General features: G+C 52.3%; 2 protein-coding genes across 2 annotated transcripts; one reads left to right on the top strand and one right to left on the bottom strand.

Annotated features, from left to right (window-relative positions):
* The first annotated feature begins 1,048 nt into the window (after nt 1-1,048).
* On the top strand, nt 1,049-9,859 carry ACTR1B (actin related protein 1B). Its single transcript, XM_021701160.2, has 11 exons — nt 1,049-1,302; nt 3,331-3,395; nt 4,661-4,736; nt 5,805-5,930; nt 6,275-6,399; nt 6,633-6,849; nt 6,986-7,078; nt 7,166-7,340; nt 8,316-8,377; nt 8,633-8,673; nt 8,840-9,859. Exons 1-11 carry the CDS (start codon nt 1,255-1,257, stop codon nt 8,940-8,942), a joined length of 1,131 nt encoding a protein of 376 aa, XP_021556835.1. The 5' UTR covers nt 1,049-1,254; the 3' UTR covers nt 8,943-9,859.
* A 6,573-nt stretch (nt 9,860-16,432) lies between these two features.
* Nucleotides 16,433-18,247, bottom strand: LOC110590484 (cytochrome c oxidase subunit 5B, mitochondrial). Its single transcript, XM_021701293.2, has 4 exons — nt 18,105-18,247; nt 17,485-17,558; nt 17,213-17,312; nt 16,433-16,623 (listed from the first exon to the last, which is right to left on the bottom strand). The coding sequence occupies exons 1-4, from the start codon at nt 18,205-18,207 to the stop codon at nt 16,511-16,513; spliced, it is 390 nt and encodes a 129-aa protein (XP_021556968.1). The 5' UTR covers nt 18,208-18,247; the 3' UTR covers nt 16,433-16,510.
* Nucleotides 18,248-19,129: the final 882 nt, after the last annotated feature.

The following is a 19,129-nucleotide window of genomic DNA, read 5'->3' as shown; positions in this document are numbered from 1 at the left end:
GAGGAGCGGGTAGCTTCTGGGGTGCTGCTCATGCTCTGTTTCTTAAACTCAGTTATGGTTATACAAGTGTGCCCACATTGTAATAATTCATTGAAATGTGATTTCTGCACTTCTCTGTATAATGTTGTGCTTCACTTTTACCAAATTTAATCTCACAGTTTAGTGGGAAAGGTGTAAGTAGAAGCAAATAACCATGGCTCAGTTTGGTAAATGAATTTAGGACTCGATCCCTTGCACCCTTGAGGCAACAGACCCCCGTGGGGCTGGAGGCTGCGGGCATGCTGACCTCAGCTGTTCTAGCTGGATAGCCCCGGACTAGCTACAGAGTTGCGAGGCCCCTCGATCCCCACATCTGCGAAATGGGAATAAGAATACAGCTACCTGACAGTTATTGCAAGGATTTAATATAATCTGTGGGGCGCCTGGGTGGCTCAGTTGGTTGAGCGACTGCCTTCGGCTCAGGTCATGATCCTGGAGTCCCAGGATCGAGTCCCAGGATCGAGTCCCGCATCGGGCTCCCTGCTCGGCGGGGAGTCTGCTTCTCCCTGTGACCTTCCCCCCTCTCATGTGCTCTCACTCTCTCAAATAAATGAATAAATAAAATCTTTAAAATATATATATATATATAATCTATGCAAAATGGGTAGAAGTGCTCCGCAAACACATAGCATGTGTTCGATTAAAGCCAGCTACCAAGTTACCACAGAACTGTAATTTTTACACGGAAAAGGATTCTCCCCAGGGCTCGGTAAAGAAATGCTTTGGGTAAAATACCCAGCCCCGGCCTCCTCGGGGATTACGAGCTCACGAAGTAGCGTGGTCGCAGGTGCTGCCGCTCGGGAACGAAGTCTTCCAGGACAGGTGAGTCTCAGGACCCCCTAGACTCTGCCCGGGTCCCCTTTAAGAGCCGAGCCATGACGTCACCCCCGCCCCCCCAAAACACTGCGCAGCCTACCTTGGAAGCGCTCCTGCAATACTTCCGGGAGGCCTCAATTGGCTGGTCAGCACCCGGAGGCCCCGCCCCTTTGCCCGCAGCAGGCCCGGGGCGCCCGCCGTCAATCCGCACGAGTGGGAGCGGTGATTGGCCGGGGCGGGGGGGGGGCGCTCTCCAGCAAGGCCCGCGGGGCTAGCGTAGGCTGCGCGCGCGGGATGGGAGGGGCGCGGCACCGTGTCTAGAGCGGCCGCGCTCTAGGTCCGCACGCCCGCCGGTCGCTCCTGCAGCCCCCCGCTGGGCAGGGCCGGCCCGGCCGGGCCATGGAGTCCTACGACATTATCGCCAACCAGCCCGTGGTCATCGACAACGTGAGGCCCGGCAGTCGGGGGGGAGGACGGGCGCCCTGCCCCCGGGGGCGCACGCGGCGGCGCCGGGAGGGACCCCCGCCAGTCTCCACTAGTCCTCCATGCACTGCCCGCCCGCCACGTCCGCCTAGGGCTCTCCTGCTCAGCTGGCTCTGTCGCCCGGGCCTTGGGGCCAGCCCCTCCACCGGTGCAGCGGAGCTCCTGCCCGAAGCGCCCCCCCACCCCCGACCCCGAGCCCGGCGGGGGCGTACTGGAGAGGCAGGGGATCCATCTGTCTGGCGACACTTGATCAGCATCCGGAGTGCTGGAGTGACAGCCCGACGGCCCAGCCATGCACCCGTGTGTCAGGCCTGGGGATGCACTCTGAGCACTTCTTGGTTGGAAGGGGGGTCACTGGTTAGGTTTCGGCCCCAGCCCCTTTACCCCCTTCTCGGGCTCTGGGTGCCCCTCCTCGTGGAAGAGGAGAGATAGCATTTGTCCTTTTGCACAGTGCTGGTCTGATCTTTCAGAGAGAATTCGCTTGGTGACCTCTACAACAGCACTTCCCAAGAGGCTGCAACTCTTAGCAGGATGCCCAGAGTGGACAGGCCCTACTGGGCTCTTTGACTCGTCTGCCAACCACATATCCAGCATCACCTGGTTGGCCACTTGGCTACTTTGACCCTCTCCTGAAGTACTCCTTGCCGGAGCTGAGCAGAAATTCCACAGCTAGCAGGACAGTGGGGAGAGTTCGGATAATGGTTTGGAAGCTTCAGAGAAAAGTTGCCTGGTTTCCTTGTGGCCTTGTCCTTCAGCACTGAGGCTCAGCATATTTTCAGCTGGCCTCTGAGGATTTCTGACCTCAGAACTTTCCGGGCCATGGGAGGAAAATGAAGGGCAGGAGATCTATAGATCTGCCCCTAGCTGGGTACCTGCCTGAGCTGTGTGTGCCTTGGAGTTTTTGATTATGACTCACTCCTCTTTCTGGGATGTGTCTCCCTCCCACATGACCCCCATGTAATCCTGAATGGCTTTTTTTTTTTTTTTTTCCCCTCGGAGTATCCACGTGGGCTCCTAGAATCACAGCAGGGGATGTTTAATAAGAAGGCGAGAACTGGGCTCGGAGGTCCTCTCCAACAGGCTACAGGAAGGACTAGGACACTTCTTTCTTGGTGGGCAGATCATTCACTTAGGCTAACCAACAGGCTTAGGAGTTCAGAGGATAACCTTCCTGGTCCCCGTGGGCTTCCAGCCCCTCCTCTCTAACGAGAGGATGTTTATTTCTGCACTGCACCAAAAGGTTGTGACGGTGATCTGGGGGAAGTGAGGTTGAGAGGCTGATTCCTTCATTAGTGGGAGGTTTCTAGATCAGGTTCCCTTTAAGATCCTAAGTCTAGTTTCCATGCTGGAGCAGTGGCGGGACCAAGTTCTTTACCTGTAGTCTTTGGAGAAGCCACTTGAAGAGAGGTGCCAGTTGTCACTGTGTACACAGTGATCTTCCCCGGGTGGGTCCTGTATGAGGTCAATGTCTGCTGGGATGGGAGGTGGGGGTGGCCAGGGGCTATTGAAAAAAAAAAACTATGCTTGGAGGTTGCTTCTAGCTGACTTTGGGGAGTAGCTTATGCTGCTATGGATTCTTCCTGCCTGGAACTGACCCTAGAGTGTGCAGAGGAGGATGTACTTCATGTTTTCTCAATCTCCACAATATTGACATAGATAGATAGTTCTAGATAATTCTTGGTGTGTGAGGGGCTGGCCTGTGTATTGTAGGATATTTGGTAGGATCCCTGGCATCTACCCCCTAGGTGCCAGTAGCCCTCTCCCCCTGCTCTCCCCTCCCCAGTCTCCAGACATTGTCAAATTTGGGAGGAGGGGTGTAAAATCACCCCCTAGTTGTGAATCCCTGGTGTCCTTGTAAATGATCTTGCCCTCTTGGCAGGATCTCAGACTTCCTCCGCGGGCTGCCATGATGGAGCCCAGTTCTCTCTACTGCAGGGCACTGCCTTCATCTGGAGGTGTATGTCAGGAGCTAAACATTGTTTTTCCTTGCAGGGTTCGGGTGTGATCAAGGCTGGCTTTGCAGGAGACCAGATTCCCAAATACTGTTTCCCAAACTAGTAAGTGTTGCTCAGGCAGCAGCCCTAACCTTTTTGTTGGATTCCTAGAAGAACACTGGCTCTCTGTCACAGCTCTCTTTGAAGCCAACTCTTGCCCCCCACCTATAAGGGAAAACACCCGACTTGTGAGGCTAATGCTGTTACCGGCTCTGGAAGGACAAGACAAGTGCTGTGGGCTTCCTCCTTTGAAGTCTCATTTTGGTCCCCCCTTGAGCCAGGGAGGAAGGAGAAGCCACCAGCATTCTGTTGGGAACAGGGTGTCATAGCAGCAGCAAGAATGGAAGGGAGACAGCTCTGGGAGCAAAACCTAAACCTAGAGGAGAAAGAGTGGAGCATTAATGCACAGCCATCCTTTCCTCCCAGGAAATGTTTCTTTCAGAGCTTGTTTATTTTCCAACTCTAGAAAATAATGGGTTTCGGTCAAGGGGAGTGTTTCCCTGAATAGAGCCAGTGACAGCAGGGGTAAGAGGGGGGAAAGCACGAAATAAACCTGGAGTGCTCCTTCAGCTACTGTAGCCCATCGGGAAGTTTTTCCTAGGTGGTGCTTCTTCTCAAATCCTGGAGGTTTTAGAGGGATTGGCCTAAGCAGGGGCATTGGGGGGTCCCAAAGTGGCTGGCTATACCAAGAACCCCAGGCCTGGTCTGGGGACAGGGCCAGCTTGGAGCACCAAGCACTCAGTAGGGCTTCAGCTTTCTTTTCTGAACCCCACTTCGGTACAATTAAAAGTTCCTATTGATGTGCAGGGAACTTGGGGCAAATTTTGGAATGGTAGGTCGTCCAGTCGTCCAAGAACTGAATCTGTATTCTGAAAGCCCTGGCAGTGGGCAGGGGCAGGATCAAATGAATGAGAGAGGGGTGCACAAGGGAGCCATGACCCAACTTTGGGACCTTGGTCTGTAGACAGTGGCGGCAGCCCTGCCCTCCTGAAATCAAGAGCGTGGGCTGAGTCATTGTGGCTACAGAAGCTGACCCTCTGCCAGGGCTGGACCATGAAGGGCCCGAGATTCCAGAGCTCTCTGCCTTCTCTGGGAGGGAGGGTGGCAAATGGAAAGGATACCTTTTCTTCTGACCCTGAGCATGCCATCCTGCCGAGGCCTGCTCTGTAGGCTCATATCCCCTAGGCCTGGGTTCTGGCCTTTGCCACGTGGCCACGTCCAGATGCTTTGGAGCAGTTACCCTTTGACCACAGAGTTAGACTGGTTTTCCTGGACGTGGGCTCACCCATGCCCCCCACCCACCTTGCTGACTCGACCTGTCCTTGCAGTGTCGGGCGCCCTAAGCACATGCGAGTGATGGCTGGAGCCCTGGAGGGGGACCTCTTCATTGGACCAAAAGCAGAGGTAACACCTGTGGGGCCTGCCTTTGCCTGGGCTTGGGGTCTTCATAGTCCCGGGAACATGGGCTCGTGGTCAGAGCTATACCTCCCGAGAGGGAATCTATTTTCTGGAGCCATCTGTCTGGTATCTTCCTGGGCTCTCAAGGCTCCAGCTCGGAAACGCCCTGAGATGGCACGAGGGTTCCTGTATGGGGGAACAGACTACTTCAGGCCCTGTCTTATAGAGTGATTTGGAAGCTACAGAGGAGAGTTGATTAAAAAATGACTTAAGAGTCTGGATCCCTCAGACTTGATGACTGATAGAAATGAGTGTCGTGGGGCCACCTCTTACACGCCAGGTGGGGTGGCTTGTCTAAGTGCTGCACGGCCAGAGGAGGCCCCGGGGGGAGGAGCGGAGGTGTAGGAGGGCAGCAGCAAGTGCAGTTTAGGCACCTGGGGGACACAGTGGGAGGGGGCCTGAGCCAGGGGTGCAGAGATGCGGGCCTCTCAGGAGGTGGGGCCGGTAGGAGCCATGGCTGTGGGTGAGAGGGGTCCGGTGGTGTTTGGTGAAAGGGGGCACGCTCTGGGGGGCCACTGAAGTGCAGGTCCATGCAGGACGTGTGAGCAGTGGCTGAAAAGCTGGAAGGAGCGGTGAGCAACAGGTGACCACAGGAGAGAACAGCGTGGGATGGGCCACAAGGCAGCTCCTGGCTCGGGAGCAGTCACCGCAGAGTGGTGGGGAAGGAAACTGGGCAGTGTGAGGGGAGAAGAGGGGAGAATGTGTTGGCGGCAAGTAGAGAAGCCCCCGAAGCACAGCCAAGGGAGGAAGGGGAGGACTAGCATGGGAGGGAGCACGTCACCACCCTCGCTGTCCCCTGCCAGTTGAAGCTGACTGGGCCCTGAGGGCCTGAGAAGCTGCTGCTGGACAGAGGAGCCTGTGCTGAGTGTAGGACCTGCCACCAGGCTTGGGGACACCCAGGAAGCAGTGGTGGTTCTATTCAGGGCAGATGAAGGGGCGGCTTCCAGGAAGGCGGAAAGCGGTTGCTGGAGAGGGGCCCGGCGCTCCGGCTGACCTTCCCACCTTACCCCGCAGGAGCACCGGGGGCTGCTGGCCATCCGCTACCCCATGGAGCACGGCGTGGTGCGGGACTGGAACGACATGGAGCGCATCTGGCAGTACGTCTACTCCAAGGACCAGCTGCAGACTTTCTCCGAGGAGGTGTGACAGGCGGCCCCAAATTCCCCGCTCTGCCCTCGCTCTGCCGTCTCGCTGCTCTTTCCTTCCTGGTTGTGCTGCCCCACTTCCTCTGCATTTTATTAGTGCCTGCTGCCTCTTCGTGGCGTGGATGCGGGTCCGCACAGTCGGTGGCTGCCAAGTCGAGTTCTCCAGAGAAAGCGGGATCTTTGGAAGGGGAACTGCTGACAGACAGTGCGCTGTTGCCCTCGGGCAGGACGGCAGACTGCAGTGGCCTGTGCTCGCAGCGGGGGGTTGGCCGGCTGGGAAGATCCTTCTAGGACCTAGCACGTTGTCTGCGCATGCCTAAACCCTGCCATCTCTTGTAGCATCCTGTTCTCCTAACGGAGGCTCCACTCAACCCGAGTAAGAACCGGGAGAAGGCAGCAGAGGTGTTCTTTGAGACCTTCAATGTGCCAGCCCTGTTTATCTCCATGCAGGCCGTGCTCAGCCTGTGAGTGCTCCCCAAGCCCTGGGGGTCTCCTGGGTCCCCGTCCTCCCTGCGGCCGTCCTCCTGCTCGTGTCTCACTTCCCCATAGAAACAGCCCCCTGGTAACTGTTCCTTTGGGGAGTTCCTCAGGTCCCTTTTTCAGACCCGATAATGCACATGTCCCAGGGTCCCTTCCAGGGGTGAGGAGGGCCCTGTGCCTCAGTGGCTGAGATGAAGGGATGCTGACCTGGTGACAGGTATGCAACAGGACGCACGACGGGAGTGGTTTTAGACTCGGGGGACGGGGTCACTCATGCTGTCCCCATCTACGAGGGCTTTGCCATGCCGCACTCCATCATGCGCGTGGACATTGCTGGCCGTGACATCTCCCGCTACCTCCGGCTACTGCTGCGCAAGGAAGGAGTTGACTTTCACACCTCAGCCGAGTTTGAGGTTGTCCGGACCATCAAAGAGGTGACAGACGGCAGGAGGGTGTGGAGGCAGGCTGGGTGCGGCAACGGGACATGGCGGCACCAAGGCGTGAGGTTGAGCCCCGGGTGTGGGTTTCCCGGTTGCAGCCTTCTGAGCGTTGTGTCCCTGCCTACCGCAGCGAGCCTGCTACCTCTCCATCAACCCACAGAAGGACGAGGCTCTGGAGACGGAGAAGGTGCAGTACACCTTGCCAGATGGCAGCATGCTCGACGTAAGTTGCCCGGCCTGGCACTGGGGGGGTGGCGGTGATGCTGGTATCTGGAGGAAGAAGAGGCCCCCTCAATCTTGTGTTCCAAAGGTGGGGCCAGCGCGGTTCCGGGCCCCTGAGCTGCTGTTCCAGCCAGACCTGGTAGGTGATGAGAGTGAGGGGCTCCACGAGGTGCTGGCCTTCGCCATCCACAAGTCCGACATGGACCTTCGCCGGACGCTGTTTGCCAACATCGTGCTTTCGGGTGGCTCCACGCTTTTCAAAGGTAGCCCCATTTGGGAGGTGGCGATCAAGACTAAGGTACCATCAGGACTTAGACCACAACCCCCTCCCTGGAGCCTAGGACGTGGCCCATTTTCTATTGGCTTTTTGGTACTCAGCATTTATTTTTTTAAGAGAAAGGCTTAAAATTAAATTTTACTGACTTTGTAAGTAGGTGATAAGTTCACGTAAGATCTGAAATGTGTGAGATGACGTCTCCTTTTCCCCACTGTCTTGGTCGCCCCGCCCCCTCCCCTGGCAGGTACGGGTTCCTCAGCTGTGCGCTCAGCAGCACTGTGCAGGTGAAAGCAAAAGTGCGTTGCCCCTTGCTCCCGCTTTTACACCCTCATAACACGCTCCCCACGCTGCACACCGTGTATTTGTCATGTAGCCCCATATCTGGAAGGTCTTTCCCCATCCATGTGAGCTCTTTCATACGGCCATGTGGTATTTCACTGAATGGATGCGAGGTTGTTGCAGCCATCTCTAATCAGAGAGGTGCTGCATCGGATAACCTCACACAGTAAGAATATCCCTAAAGGGGAAATCCCAGGAGACTTGCTGAGTCAGAGGGTGGGCATAGGTTCTTGTTATCTGGTAGATACCGCCAAAGTGAGTCCCCCAGGGCCCTCCCAGCACTGCATGTGATCTTTGCCTCTGTGATGGGCAGAAATGGTAGGTATTTTCCCCTGATTTGCCATTTACCTGTGACTTTGCTTTGGATGGAAGAGTGCAGGAGCCAGACCGAGGTGTGTGACTCGGGGTTCCCTCTCACGCTGCCTCTCTGAGGAAGCTGGGCCCACCTCAGGCATGGTGCTCTTTCCTGCCCTTGGGGTGGCTCGCCCCCCTTCTTGATCCTGGAAAGAACTAGTAAAAGAAGGCTGGCAGCAGCTGGGGACACCAGAGGGTAGAGATGGGGCTGCTAGTGGTAAGGGGGTTCAGATACGGGCTCTGGGCTCAGCCAGCCTTGTGTTCACAGGCTTCGGTGACCGATTGCTAAGTGAAGTGAAGAAGCTTGCCCCAAAGGATGTCAAAATCAAGGTGAGGTTACAGGGAGCTCCGTGGGGCATGGGGGTGCTGGGCAACCTTGACTGTGGGGGAGGAAAGGGCAAATGCCCCCTCGACATCCTCTCACTCCCAGCTCAGCTCGGCCGCCTCCTCCGTGTCCGGCCGCTCCCACTGCTCCCAGCTGATGCACTTGCTACCTGGCCTCGGGCCCTGAGGGAAAGGTTCCCAAGGCTGGGGTGGGGGCTGCCGTGTGGGGTGGACAGTTACATTGCTGCTTGTTCCCTCTAGATCTCGGCCCCTCAGGAGCGGCTGTACTCCACGTGGATCGGGTGAGGCGGGGCTCACGGGGAGGGCCTGGGAGGAGACCATTGGCCCAGGCCAGGTGGAAGTGGGTGGATTTCCCTCCCAGGTAGAGGAGATGGAGCTCTGAGTGCCCAGAAATGGCCGATGGCCGAACGCTTGGGTCCACAAGAGTCTATCCCTCCCTTCTCACAGCGGCTCCATCCTGGCCTCGCTCGATACTTTTAAGAAGATGTGGGTATCCAAAAAGGAGTATGAAGAGGATGGCTCCCGTGCTATTCATCGTAAAACCTTCTAGTGCCCGAAGAGGTGTAGCGTGGTGCGAGAGTGGGAGCAGAGGGGAGTCAGAGCCCTTACCCCTTTCTGGTCTGGGCTCACATCCTAGGCCTAGAGTCCCCTGCATGCCCTGAACCCTGGGCAGATGGGGCAGCCATGCTTCCCTGCAGCCCTCCCCTGCGCACGCACACACACACACGCACACAAACCTGCGCACACACACACAGAGTAACATTTAGCTGCATGGATGGAGTCATGAGCTGGAACTTAGGAATTGAGGAGCCCAGCTTTGGATTGTTCCAGGGGTCTCCCCTGGCAGGGTCTTGTTCTGACCCTTGGGGCTGCTTCCCTAGGCTCCAAGGCCAGGATCCCTCCCAGAGCCAGAGTGCCTGGATGCCTGCGTAGCTAGCCTTGAGGCGTGGGTGGAGGGGTGGCCAGCGGCTCCCCACTGGTGCGTCACCGCTTCCTGTGCCACACCTAGGCATCCCTTACCCTATCGCATTCAGTCCTCCTGTCTTCCTAGGTGGATGCCTTGGTGTAGGCTGAGGACTGGGCAGTCTTCCATCCCCAGCCGAGAGTCTGGCCCAGGTACAGACCCTTTGAGCCAGGGCAGAGGATCACTGGGTCCGGGTGGCCACAGTTTATTGCGGTCTCCCTTCAAAGCACTTCATTGACACTGCTCCCTCTCCTTTACCTTAGTACCCGGGATAGGAAAGGGTTAACGGTCTTCCATTTGTTGAGAGGAAGCCACTTAATCTGGAGTCAGACCTAGAGGGAGTAAGGGGGGCACATTTCCTTTTCCCACCTCTCCCATGAAGGAGGTTTTCATTGACCCTGTGGCCAGGACCCCTACTTCCCTCTCCCAGATGTGTACAATAATTTAACACAGTTGCCTGAAAACTTTTTTTGTAAATCATTATAGTAATAATTATGGACAAGGCCTGGTGCGTGGCTCTGTTTCCTTGTGGTTCTTTGTGTTGTTGTTCACTCATCCATCCCTGGGGACTTTGAGAAAGGACCAGCAAGAAGGCAGCATGGTACTGGCTCTAGCTCAGAAGCCTGAGGGTTTCAGTGGTTGGCGGGGCAACGTGGCACAACCTGGGAGGCCCCAGGGGGTTGGGCTCTCAACCTGGTGGTAGAATTCCCCTGCCTCATTACCCACTTGCTGCAATCCACCAGGAGGAGCAGAGAACAAGGCTGCCTTCCCCAGCCTTATTCCTGGACAGGACCTCGTGGCAGGCAGGGCTTGGGCTCGGGGCATCTGCACCCGCCCATTCTGTCTGGGCACCTCTGCTGGCCCGCTCAGACATGGCCGAGGCTGACAGACCCAACAGTGATGTGGGCTCGGGTCAGGCCAGCTGGAAGGAGACTGCTGGGGGAGGTGGAGAAGGCTGTGTTGATGAGCTAAGCTCTGAAGGAAGAAGCTGAGTGGTGGGGGATGGGAGGGTACAGTGAGGCATGAGAGAGTTTGGTGACTGTCTGCCCTTTCCTTCCTTCATCAGGGATTTGGACACCTGCAGTATGTCCAGGGAGGTGCCACAGGTTTGGGGCCAGTGGTAAACAAGACAGGTCTTTGCCCCCAAAAACGTATGGGTTAGGGGAAGAAGATGGGACTGGCCATTTTGGTAGCATTGTGGGGCTGGGAAGAGGGGCATCCAACCCAGCAAGTGGTGGGCTGACTTGCACAGGTTCAGGAGGGGTCAGGCAGGTAGGGGAGGGTGTTCCTGGTTGAGGTAAGAACTCAAAGGGATGCCGGGGACCAGTGGGGCTTGAGAGAAGGGCATGGACCCAAGTGATGCCAAGTTAGCAGGGAAGGGTAAGTGGCCTCCTCTGGTTATAATGCAAGATAAACCCAAAAGGGAGGTTGGGGCCAGCTCGTGGAGGGCCTTGAGAGGGTTTTTAGCTGTGTCCTAGGTGATGGGCAGCCGGCCATGGGAGGATGGTTGTCATAGCCGTGTGTTGTAGGCATTTGGATTTGGTGGGGTTGAAGGAGGTCCGAGAGCTGAGATCAGGTAGTAAGGGAGAGCTGACTGAGGCCTATCGTCACAGGGCATTTTACCAGGCTTTGTGGTCACAAGGTAGTTAAGCCTGTATCTGCCCTCAAGGGGAAAACAATTTACAGAGAACGCTTTTTGGGGTTGGGTTCATGATACCACTTTCTCCAAACTACACAGGTTTGGAGCATTATTACTTTGACTCCTTTTCCTTACCTTCTCCACTTTCTGCCATTTACCAAGTTCGGTTGGTTCTTCTATAATGCCTTTCCTACCCGCTGCTCCTTTACTGTGCTGGCCTCTACCACCCTGTCTTATGACGCTAGCTTCATTCTCCCCCCTACCCAGTCCATTTGCTCTTGGATCTCAAGCCCACATAGCCTTGGTTCTGCCACTTCCTAATCCAAAATGTCAGGCAGTTCTCCACTGCCTGGCAGAAAAGAACTGAATTGATGTACCGCGGGTGAAATCCCCTTCATGAACTACATGCTGCATTAAATTCAGGCCCGTTGGGATCTGTTCCTTTCCTGTTGTAGGTTCACACATCATCATGCTTTGCCCGCCAGCTTCTACTCTCTGCCGGGAATGACTTTGCCTCATGTCTGTCAAAATCCCATCCTCTAAGGCCAAGCACAATGCAGCATCCTCCCCACTCCCTCTTCCAGCAGGGACAGTACGGTTACAGATCTCTGGTCATGCCAGGTTTCCCACTGTTGGAGAAAAGCTACAGACAAAAAGGTGGTAAGGCTAGAACGAACTTTGTGGTATTGGATTGGGATTGGAGGTAGGGACTCATGGTTTTTAATACACATACAGATAGATGCTGAAATAAATAGGCTTCAGTGTGTGAACGCTGGGGTTACAATGTATGTGCATATTTCCCAGCCGTGTCTGCTTAGAGGACCTAGACACAGTGACACCCCAGTAACAGGCACATACAGTGCTTCTAAATACCACTCTTCGGTAGAAGGAATCAGATCTGGAGGAATTCCAGATCTAGAGCAGAGAAAGTATAAAATAAGCCTGGAATATCTTGTGGTACCACAGAGTAAGGAAGTGCCCCCAAAAGGAGGAGGCTTGTCTCAAGGACACAGAAACCAACTTGAAGGAGCACCCAGTGATCAAATCTGTGGTGGATGGTAAGCCATAGAATAAAATACTTATGAGTCCACTCTGATATAAATAAACTGAATAGATGTAAACATAGGGGGAGGAGGGACAGTTCTTCCTTACAGTAGTTCAATTCCTGTAGAAGGAGCAATGGAAAATGGAAATCACCACAGGCAGGCAAACACCACAGTACTAATTGTTGTAGACAAAAATGGATGCAAACATTAGTGAGCAAAAGCAAGGACATTTGCATTGCTTCAGAGTATCTCCCCACAAGATAACTAGTAACTACAAAAAGGAAAAATAGTAACTTTATGGCGGAGAAACCTAGTGGATAGCACCTTAAACCAATGACCAAAGTGTGCCTCCGCAGTCATTAGTCACGGTCTCTTGAGGTGCTGTACTAAGTAAGGCTGCAGCGTCAACCGTGCTATTCCCATCACCTCAGTCTGGCCAGGGACAGACAGGCAAACCCAAACTCAGGGCATCCTACAAATTAACGGACCAGTTCTCTTACTCAAAAGTGACAGGTTATGAAGGTAAAGACAGCAACTGTCACAGATTGGAGAAGACTAAGGCATGACAGCGAAATGCAATGTGAGGTCCGGGACCGGACGAGGACCTTACTGGGAAAGCCGGCAAAATCAGTGAATAGCCCCGTGTGAGTGTGAATTTCCTGGTTTCAGTCATTGTGCTGTTAACATTAAGGGAGACCGGGTGGAGGGTAAACAGGAACTCTGTGCAGTCTCTGCAATTCTAAAATTACCTCAAAAGGGTGGCGGGCGGGGAGAGCTCAGGCTCAAGCTGTGTTCTGCATTCACAATCCTGTCACCACAACTAGCTAGCTGCATAATCCTGAGCTGTTCCTAGGATTCCCCATCTCTAAAATGGGGGTGATAATAATAGTACCTACCTCATGAGTTTATAAACAGCCTGGAAGGGTGAGCCTAGAACATTCTGTGCCGGAAAATTTAAAAAGTGCTCAAAGAATGATAGGGACATGTCAAAAGGCCACAGGTGCCAACTTGAAGAAGCTCCTACCAGCCAAATTTGGAACAAATTAAACATCAGAAGCTAAATAATAGTTACGAATTATAATCCACTGAATATAATAAAGCATGAGTCCATTCTGATATAAACCAAAGTCTTGGTGAGGAGCATTTCAAAGTGTTGCCCGCATAAGATACTTACTAAGGAGCAACTGCACAGTGAAGTCTGACAGACGTTAGTTTAATCAGGTGACAAAGTGAACCCTGTCAGCAGTGGGACAAGGCAACATCACACGCCTAGCAGGAAGAGTGCAGCATCACCTCTGCAGTGCTCGTGCCCAAGACACATAATGCTGAACCCAGTCCTGGGGGAACATCAGACCAACCCGAGTTGGTGTAATTTTCAGAGGTCTGGAAAGACTGAGGAACTGTTCCAGAGTGGAGACGACTAAAGGGACATGACAACTAAAGGCAACATGGGATTCTGAACTGGCTCTATAAAGGATATTATAGGCACACTTAGCAACCCTTGAATAGGGCCTGAGGATTAAATGGCAGAACTGTATAAATTTTAACTTCCTGATTTTTGATGGTCATATTATAGGTATATAAAAGAACATCTTTGTAAAAAACATACACTGAAGTGCGATGGGGCATCAGATCAGCAGCTTACACTCAAATCGTTCCAGGAAACAAGTTTTTTATTCTGTATTTGCAGATTGTTTAATACCGTCAGAGTGAGGCTTATCTTCTTCCCTCGCTTCTATAGGCTACATTCCTTGCCTGGTATTCCTTCGCTTCTAGCCTCCTTCTTCCATCTTCAAAACAACAATGCTGCATCTCTCTGGCCATTCTCCCACAGTCACATCTCCCTTGGACTCTCTTCTGCTGCCCTTGAATTATTGAGCCCACCTGGATAATCCAGGATAATCTCCCTATTTTAAGGTCAGTTGATTTGCAGCCTTAATAACTTTTTACTACATTACCTAATGTAGTCACAGATTCGGGGACTAGATTATGGACATCTTTGGGGGCCATTATCCTGCCTACCACAATCTGGACATGTACTGGGGATTTTTCTTTCTTTAGGGGAGAATATGTTTTGTTTTTTTTTTAAAGCAATCTCAACATCCAGCGTGGGGCTCAAACTTTATAACCCTGAGATCAGGTCGCATGTTCCACAGACTGAGCCAGCTAAGCGCCCTGAGAATTGGGTACAGTTTTATTTTTATTTTTTTTAGATTTTATTTATTTGGCAGAGAGAGACACAGCAAGAGAGGGAACACAAGCAGGGGGAGTGGGAGGGAGAAGCAGGCCTTCCACTGAGCAGGGAGCCAGATGTGGGGCTTGATTCCAGGACCCTGGGATCATGACCTGAGCCGAAGGCAGATGCCCAACGACTAAGCCACCCAGGCGCCCCTGGGTAGTTTTAAAAAGCAAAGAGGGTCTTGAAATTGAGGGAGGGAGAAGATAAATCCAATCAATGACATATGGAGTCAAAAGCGCACCCTAAGAAGGGTGGAAAGGAAGACAGTGGAAAAGGAAGGGGGAATGCAGGAGGTAGGCCAGACAGAGGGGCTGAGTGGCAGTACCGGAGTAAACTCTTGCTTAGAACAGCATTTGAGGTGGGAGTGGTATGGGTAGATTTTTTTTTTAATTAATTTATTTATTTAAAGATTTTATTTGATAGAGACACAGCGCGAGAGGGAACACAAGCAGGGGGAGTGGGAGAGGAAGAAGCAGGCTTCCCCCTGAGCAGAGAGCCCGACGCAGGGCTCGATCCCAGGACCCTGGGACCATGACCTGAGCCGAAGACAGACGCTTAATGACTGAGCAACCCAGGCGCCCCGGTATGGGTAGATTTAATAGATAGCTAGGTATTCCCCTTCCCAAAGGGAATGGCCTTGAATGGCAGACAAATGCTCTAGCATTTCCTGGAAACCAAAGATAATGACAGCAAAGAATAGAAACAGCAGCTCTGACTATACCTTGAAGAGGAAGTAAGGCAACATTGGGGGAAATGACTTTTCTCCCTAAAGCTCCCCATCATCAGCTCAGCTCAAAGACCTAGTCTGGGGCGCCTGGGTGACTCAGATGGTTAAGCGTCGGCCTTCGGCTCAGGTCATGATCCCAGGGTCCTGGGATCAAGTCCCACATCGGGCTCCCTGCTCAGCAGGAAGCCTGCTTCTCCCTCTGCTTCTCTCTCTGTCTCTCATGAATAAATAAAATCTTAAAAAAAAAAAGACCTAGTCCGAACCAATTTTGTGGAGAAAGTAACTAAAGCCACCTCTGTGGCTAATCCCAACAAAAACAGAAAGGTACCAGTTCCATTTTACAAACAGCTTTTGAGAACTTAATTGTCCAGGATGCCACAAATATAACGTAGCTGAAATGGACTTTTTAAAATTTCTTTCAACTCTTTATTTTTTTTTTATTATGATAAAGTTCAAACATACACAAGAGTAGAACTATGACCCTTCTTCTACCTGGCTACAATGTATCATTCCTACCCAAAACTCCTCTTCCTTTTCTTCCCACTGTTTTAAAGCTAATCCCAGACATACTTCACCCCTAAGTACCTCACCAAGAATCTCTAACACATAAGTTAACTCCATTAACACATCTAAAATTTAATAAATCCCTAAATGTCAAATACCCAAAGTTCAAATTATTCAATTTCTTTTCTTTACAGTTGCATTTCTTCAAATAAAGATCCAAACAAGGTCCACGCTTTGCTCTTGGTTGTTATCTCCCTCACATCCATTTCACTTGATAGGTTCTCTCTACTCTTCTTTTTCCTCATTGCAATTTAATTTTAAACTATTTTTTTAAAGCAGGCTCCACACCCACTGTGGAACTTGAACTCATAACCCTGAGTTCAAGAGTGGCATGCTCTACCAACTGAGCCAGCCAGGTGCCCCTCCTCACAGCAATTTATTTGAAGAAACTGGTCATTGGTTTCTGGAATTGTCTCATATTCTGGATTTTGCTGATGGTATCCCCATGAACTATGCTTTGAACCCCAAGTCTTCAAAGCCCCCAAAACTCTGGTCACAAAGTCACCCTATTTTATAACAATACTGTAAGCCATCTGCCAGGCTCTTTATATTACGTTATTACTTCTAACACCTCACAAGGTTGGTTTGTTTTTTTTGAAGATGTAACCTACCCTCAGAGGGCATGCTCCCAGTGACAAAGCTAAATGATGGAGCCAATATTACAAGTCCAGTCGGCCTGATGCCATAGCCCATGCTTTCCCCACAGCAGATAGTCCCAATCATTGTATTATGGGATTGTCAATCTCGGCATACACAAGCACGTGGATGGCAAAGTAATATTAACAGATAGCTATTCCCAATGTAAGAATCCATGCCTCCCCAAAAATAAAGGATAGAAATAAGACCAGCCAACTATGGGAGAAGGAGCCAACACAATGGCTAGTCTTTATTGGAAAGAAGAAACTTCACAGCACATTTTGAGTAAGTTAGTGCAAAGGCTCAGTGGGCCAGCTGGTGAGGCACCAGCTTGTAATGGGTTCCACAGCTAGGGCATCGCTGGGCCTCGCCTTTGTGCAGCCAGAACCAGATGACGGTACTATTATCCTCTTCACCTGAAAGGGAAAAGGTGGGTTGAAGTCCATCCAACCTAGATGTGGAGACTTTCAATATTAACCTCCTCCTCAGACACCTCCAAGACACAAAGTTATGGCTGACATCTTAAGAGATCAATTCAAGCTCTCTCCTTCCCCACTTTTCAGATGAAGAAATGAGGCCCTGAGTTTACTTATGGGCTCACATCAGAGTCACTATTAGGTTCTAACAGTAGTTCTGCCTATGTAGAATCCCAAAGCATAGTCCATTCTGATATATAGCCCTAGTGCCTAAAATGGTATCTGGCAAAGAGGAAGTACAATAAATATTTTCTGGATGAATACTCCTTCATGCTGCATCCCCAATGAGCTGGTATTACTGATGTTCTATGCCTCTTTACAGTAAGGACAACCTACTTAATTAATGAAGGTTAATGAAGTTTGAAAGGGCCAGGGGACCCTTAGAATAACTCATTTACACACATATCCCCTTTACACACACGCACACACACACACACACCATACACACAAAAGATTTGAAACATCTTACTGACATCCCGTATAGAATACATTAAACAAACGGACAAAAAAATAGTGGTGAGGTACTTACAGATGCAGCCCACTATTCGCTTGTTGGTGATAGATGGGACTAAATTAGGGTCTTCCTTGGTGCCTGCAGCTGCCTTTGGGGCTAGCATATTGTATGGGTCCTGAAAAAGAATTAAGCCATTATGCCAAATGATCTCTGCCCTCCAAAGGCTAGTGGTACTGTTCCCACACAAATCAGGTTCCCTATCTCAAATGCTACCAGAGAGGAGACCGTTCTGATCCCATCATCCAAGACCATGAACTCCAGAGAAGGCACAGAAAGGAGCTTCTCACCAGTCCTTTCCGTGCAGCCATCATGACCTCCCTCTCCAGCCCAGTCGCCTGGTCATCATCGGTAGGAACACCACCTAAAGGAAAAAACGTGAATTATGATGTCTGAATTATCAAGACGAAAAATACATTATACACGAACGTTTACATATAATTTACAAGCTCCTAAGGGCTACTCAAACACACTGTCTCCTAAGAACCACTGTCACGATCCCCAAAAGCGGCAGCACAGGGTAATCTTTGCTTCCTTCAACCACGGAGACCAATATTTCTACACATTTTTTCTAAAAGTAAGTCAGAGCCCTACTGGGGTTCGTCCAACTTGAGGTGAGCACGGCTCTGAAGCGCAGCTTAGCCTCTCCGCATCCCGGTTGCAACCCCTGTCCCCCAAGGTCACCCGGCGCCTCAGTTTAGGATTCTTCCGGAGCGGGGGTCAGTTCGGTGAGCGGCAGCACAAGCGGCCAGGAATAACAGGGAGAAGCCCGCCGAGCCTGAAGCATTCAGGGCCCCGGAGCAGTCACTGGGGCCCCGAGGAGCTGAACGGCCCGCCCCGCTTCGCTGCCCTGGCACCACCCCGGGAGGGCAACGGTGCCGGTCCCTGACGCGCCGGGCGGGCCGAGTACCTCCAGATGCCATGCTGCGCACCGCGGCGACTCCATTGGGACCGCGGGCCCTAAGGGCCTGCGCGGCCAGCGCTCCAACTCCGCGAAGTAACCTTGAAGCCATCACGCCCGCTACAAACAGCAGCACTTCCGGGAGCAGGCTCCGGAAAGAGGCGTGATTTCCGGGGGAGGGCTTCCCCCAACCGCCTGTCGGACTTCCGCTTCCTCCAGGCCTGGAGCCCGCCCCCCAGTCACGTGACTCTGGCCGGAGGAGAGTCAGCGCGTGCGTGGTTCTCACTGCCGTCCTCCGCTGCTCGGTCCCGGAGGCACCCGGGCCGTCTCGGTATGAAACGTAGGCTTCTGGGGTTTTGCCCTTTACTAACGCAGGGGCAGCTCGTTTTGCGCCTTTGGGACTCCATGGCCTCCTCCGTAGAATGAGGCGACCACAGTGGAGTTCCTGTGCGTGTTTCCTGCTAATTGTGCTCTGTAAACGAGGAGGCTTCTTGATGGAACTTGTTAAGCCCGAGTCTGTCAAGAGACTTGCTGGACCCCCAAATGATTTAAATTTATTTTATTCTTTTTCCCCAAATGACTTAAATTTAGGAGCTAGCTCCTGAAGGCCACTGTGTTAACTGTTATGCGGGTTCGCCGGGCAGTGTGAGGCATCGCGAACTTCTTGCATTGGCCCAGTCTGTAAGAACTTGGGCAGGACCTGCCCGCAGTCCTAGCATCAGTTTCCTGTTACAGTGGCGCTGAGATGATGAAGTCGTTGTGGGGATGAGGTCCAGGCTTGAGGTAGGACCGGGGAGGGGAAGGAGGATTGGGCCAGATTTAGGGCCCCTCCCAGGACCAAGACCTTTGGTGATGTGGAGTGAGGGGGTGGCCTATACCCGGAGGTTACTAACCAAGGAACAAGTTAAGGGACGCTGTTGTGTCCTGACTTGTTATAATTTCAAATCCATGTTTTGAAAGCTTGTTTTGGACAAAGTTGTTTGTGGTTTGAACTCGTTTTGAAGTTGGGTATTAGGACTTAATGAACTCTCGCC

Source organism: Neomonachus schauinslandi, chromosome 10, assembly GCF_002201575.2.
Source record: "Neomonachus schauinslandi chromosome 10, ASM220157v2, whole genome shotgun sequence".
Taxonomy (NCBI): Eukaryota; Metazoa; Chordata; class Mammalia; order Carnivora; family Phocidae; genus Neomonachus; species Neomonachus schauinslandi.
The sequence above is the reverse complement of the archived record's forward strand: the minus strand, read 5'-3'. Positions and strand labels throughout refer to the sequence as shown.

What these genes read in the sequence shown, in the direction of transcription:
- ACTR1B (XM_021701160.2), top strand. Translation starts at nt 1,255, where the DNA reads ATGGAGTCCTACGACATTATCGCCAACCAGCCCGTGGTCATCGACAAC. An exon ending in TCATTGGACCAAAAGCAGAG is followed by an intron (nt 4,737 to 5,804) that starts GTAACACCTGTG and finishes CTTACCCCGCAG; the next exon opens with GAGCACCGGGGGCTGCTGGC. An exon ending in ATGCAGGCCGTGCTCAGCCT is followed by an intron (nt 6,400 to 6,632) that starts GTGAGTGCTCCC and finishes ACCTGGTGACAG; the next exon opens with GTATGCAACAGGACGCACGA.
- LOC110590484 (XM_021701293.2), bottom strand. Translation starts at nt 18,207, where the DNA reads ATGGCTTCAAGGTTACTTCGCGGAGTTGGAGCGCTGGCCGCGCAGGCC. An exon ending in GCGCAGCATGGCATCTGGAG is followed by an intron (nt 17,559 to 18,104) that starts GTACTCGGCCCG and finishes TTTTTCCTTTAG; the next exon opens with GTGGTGTTCCTACCGATGAT. An exon ending in GCGAATAGTGGGCTGCATCT is followed by an intron (nt 16,624 to 17,212) that starts GTAAGTACCTCA and finishes TTTCCCTTTCAG; the next exon opens with GTGAAGAGGATAATAGTACC.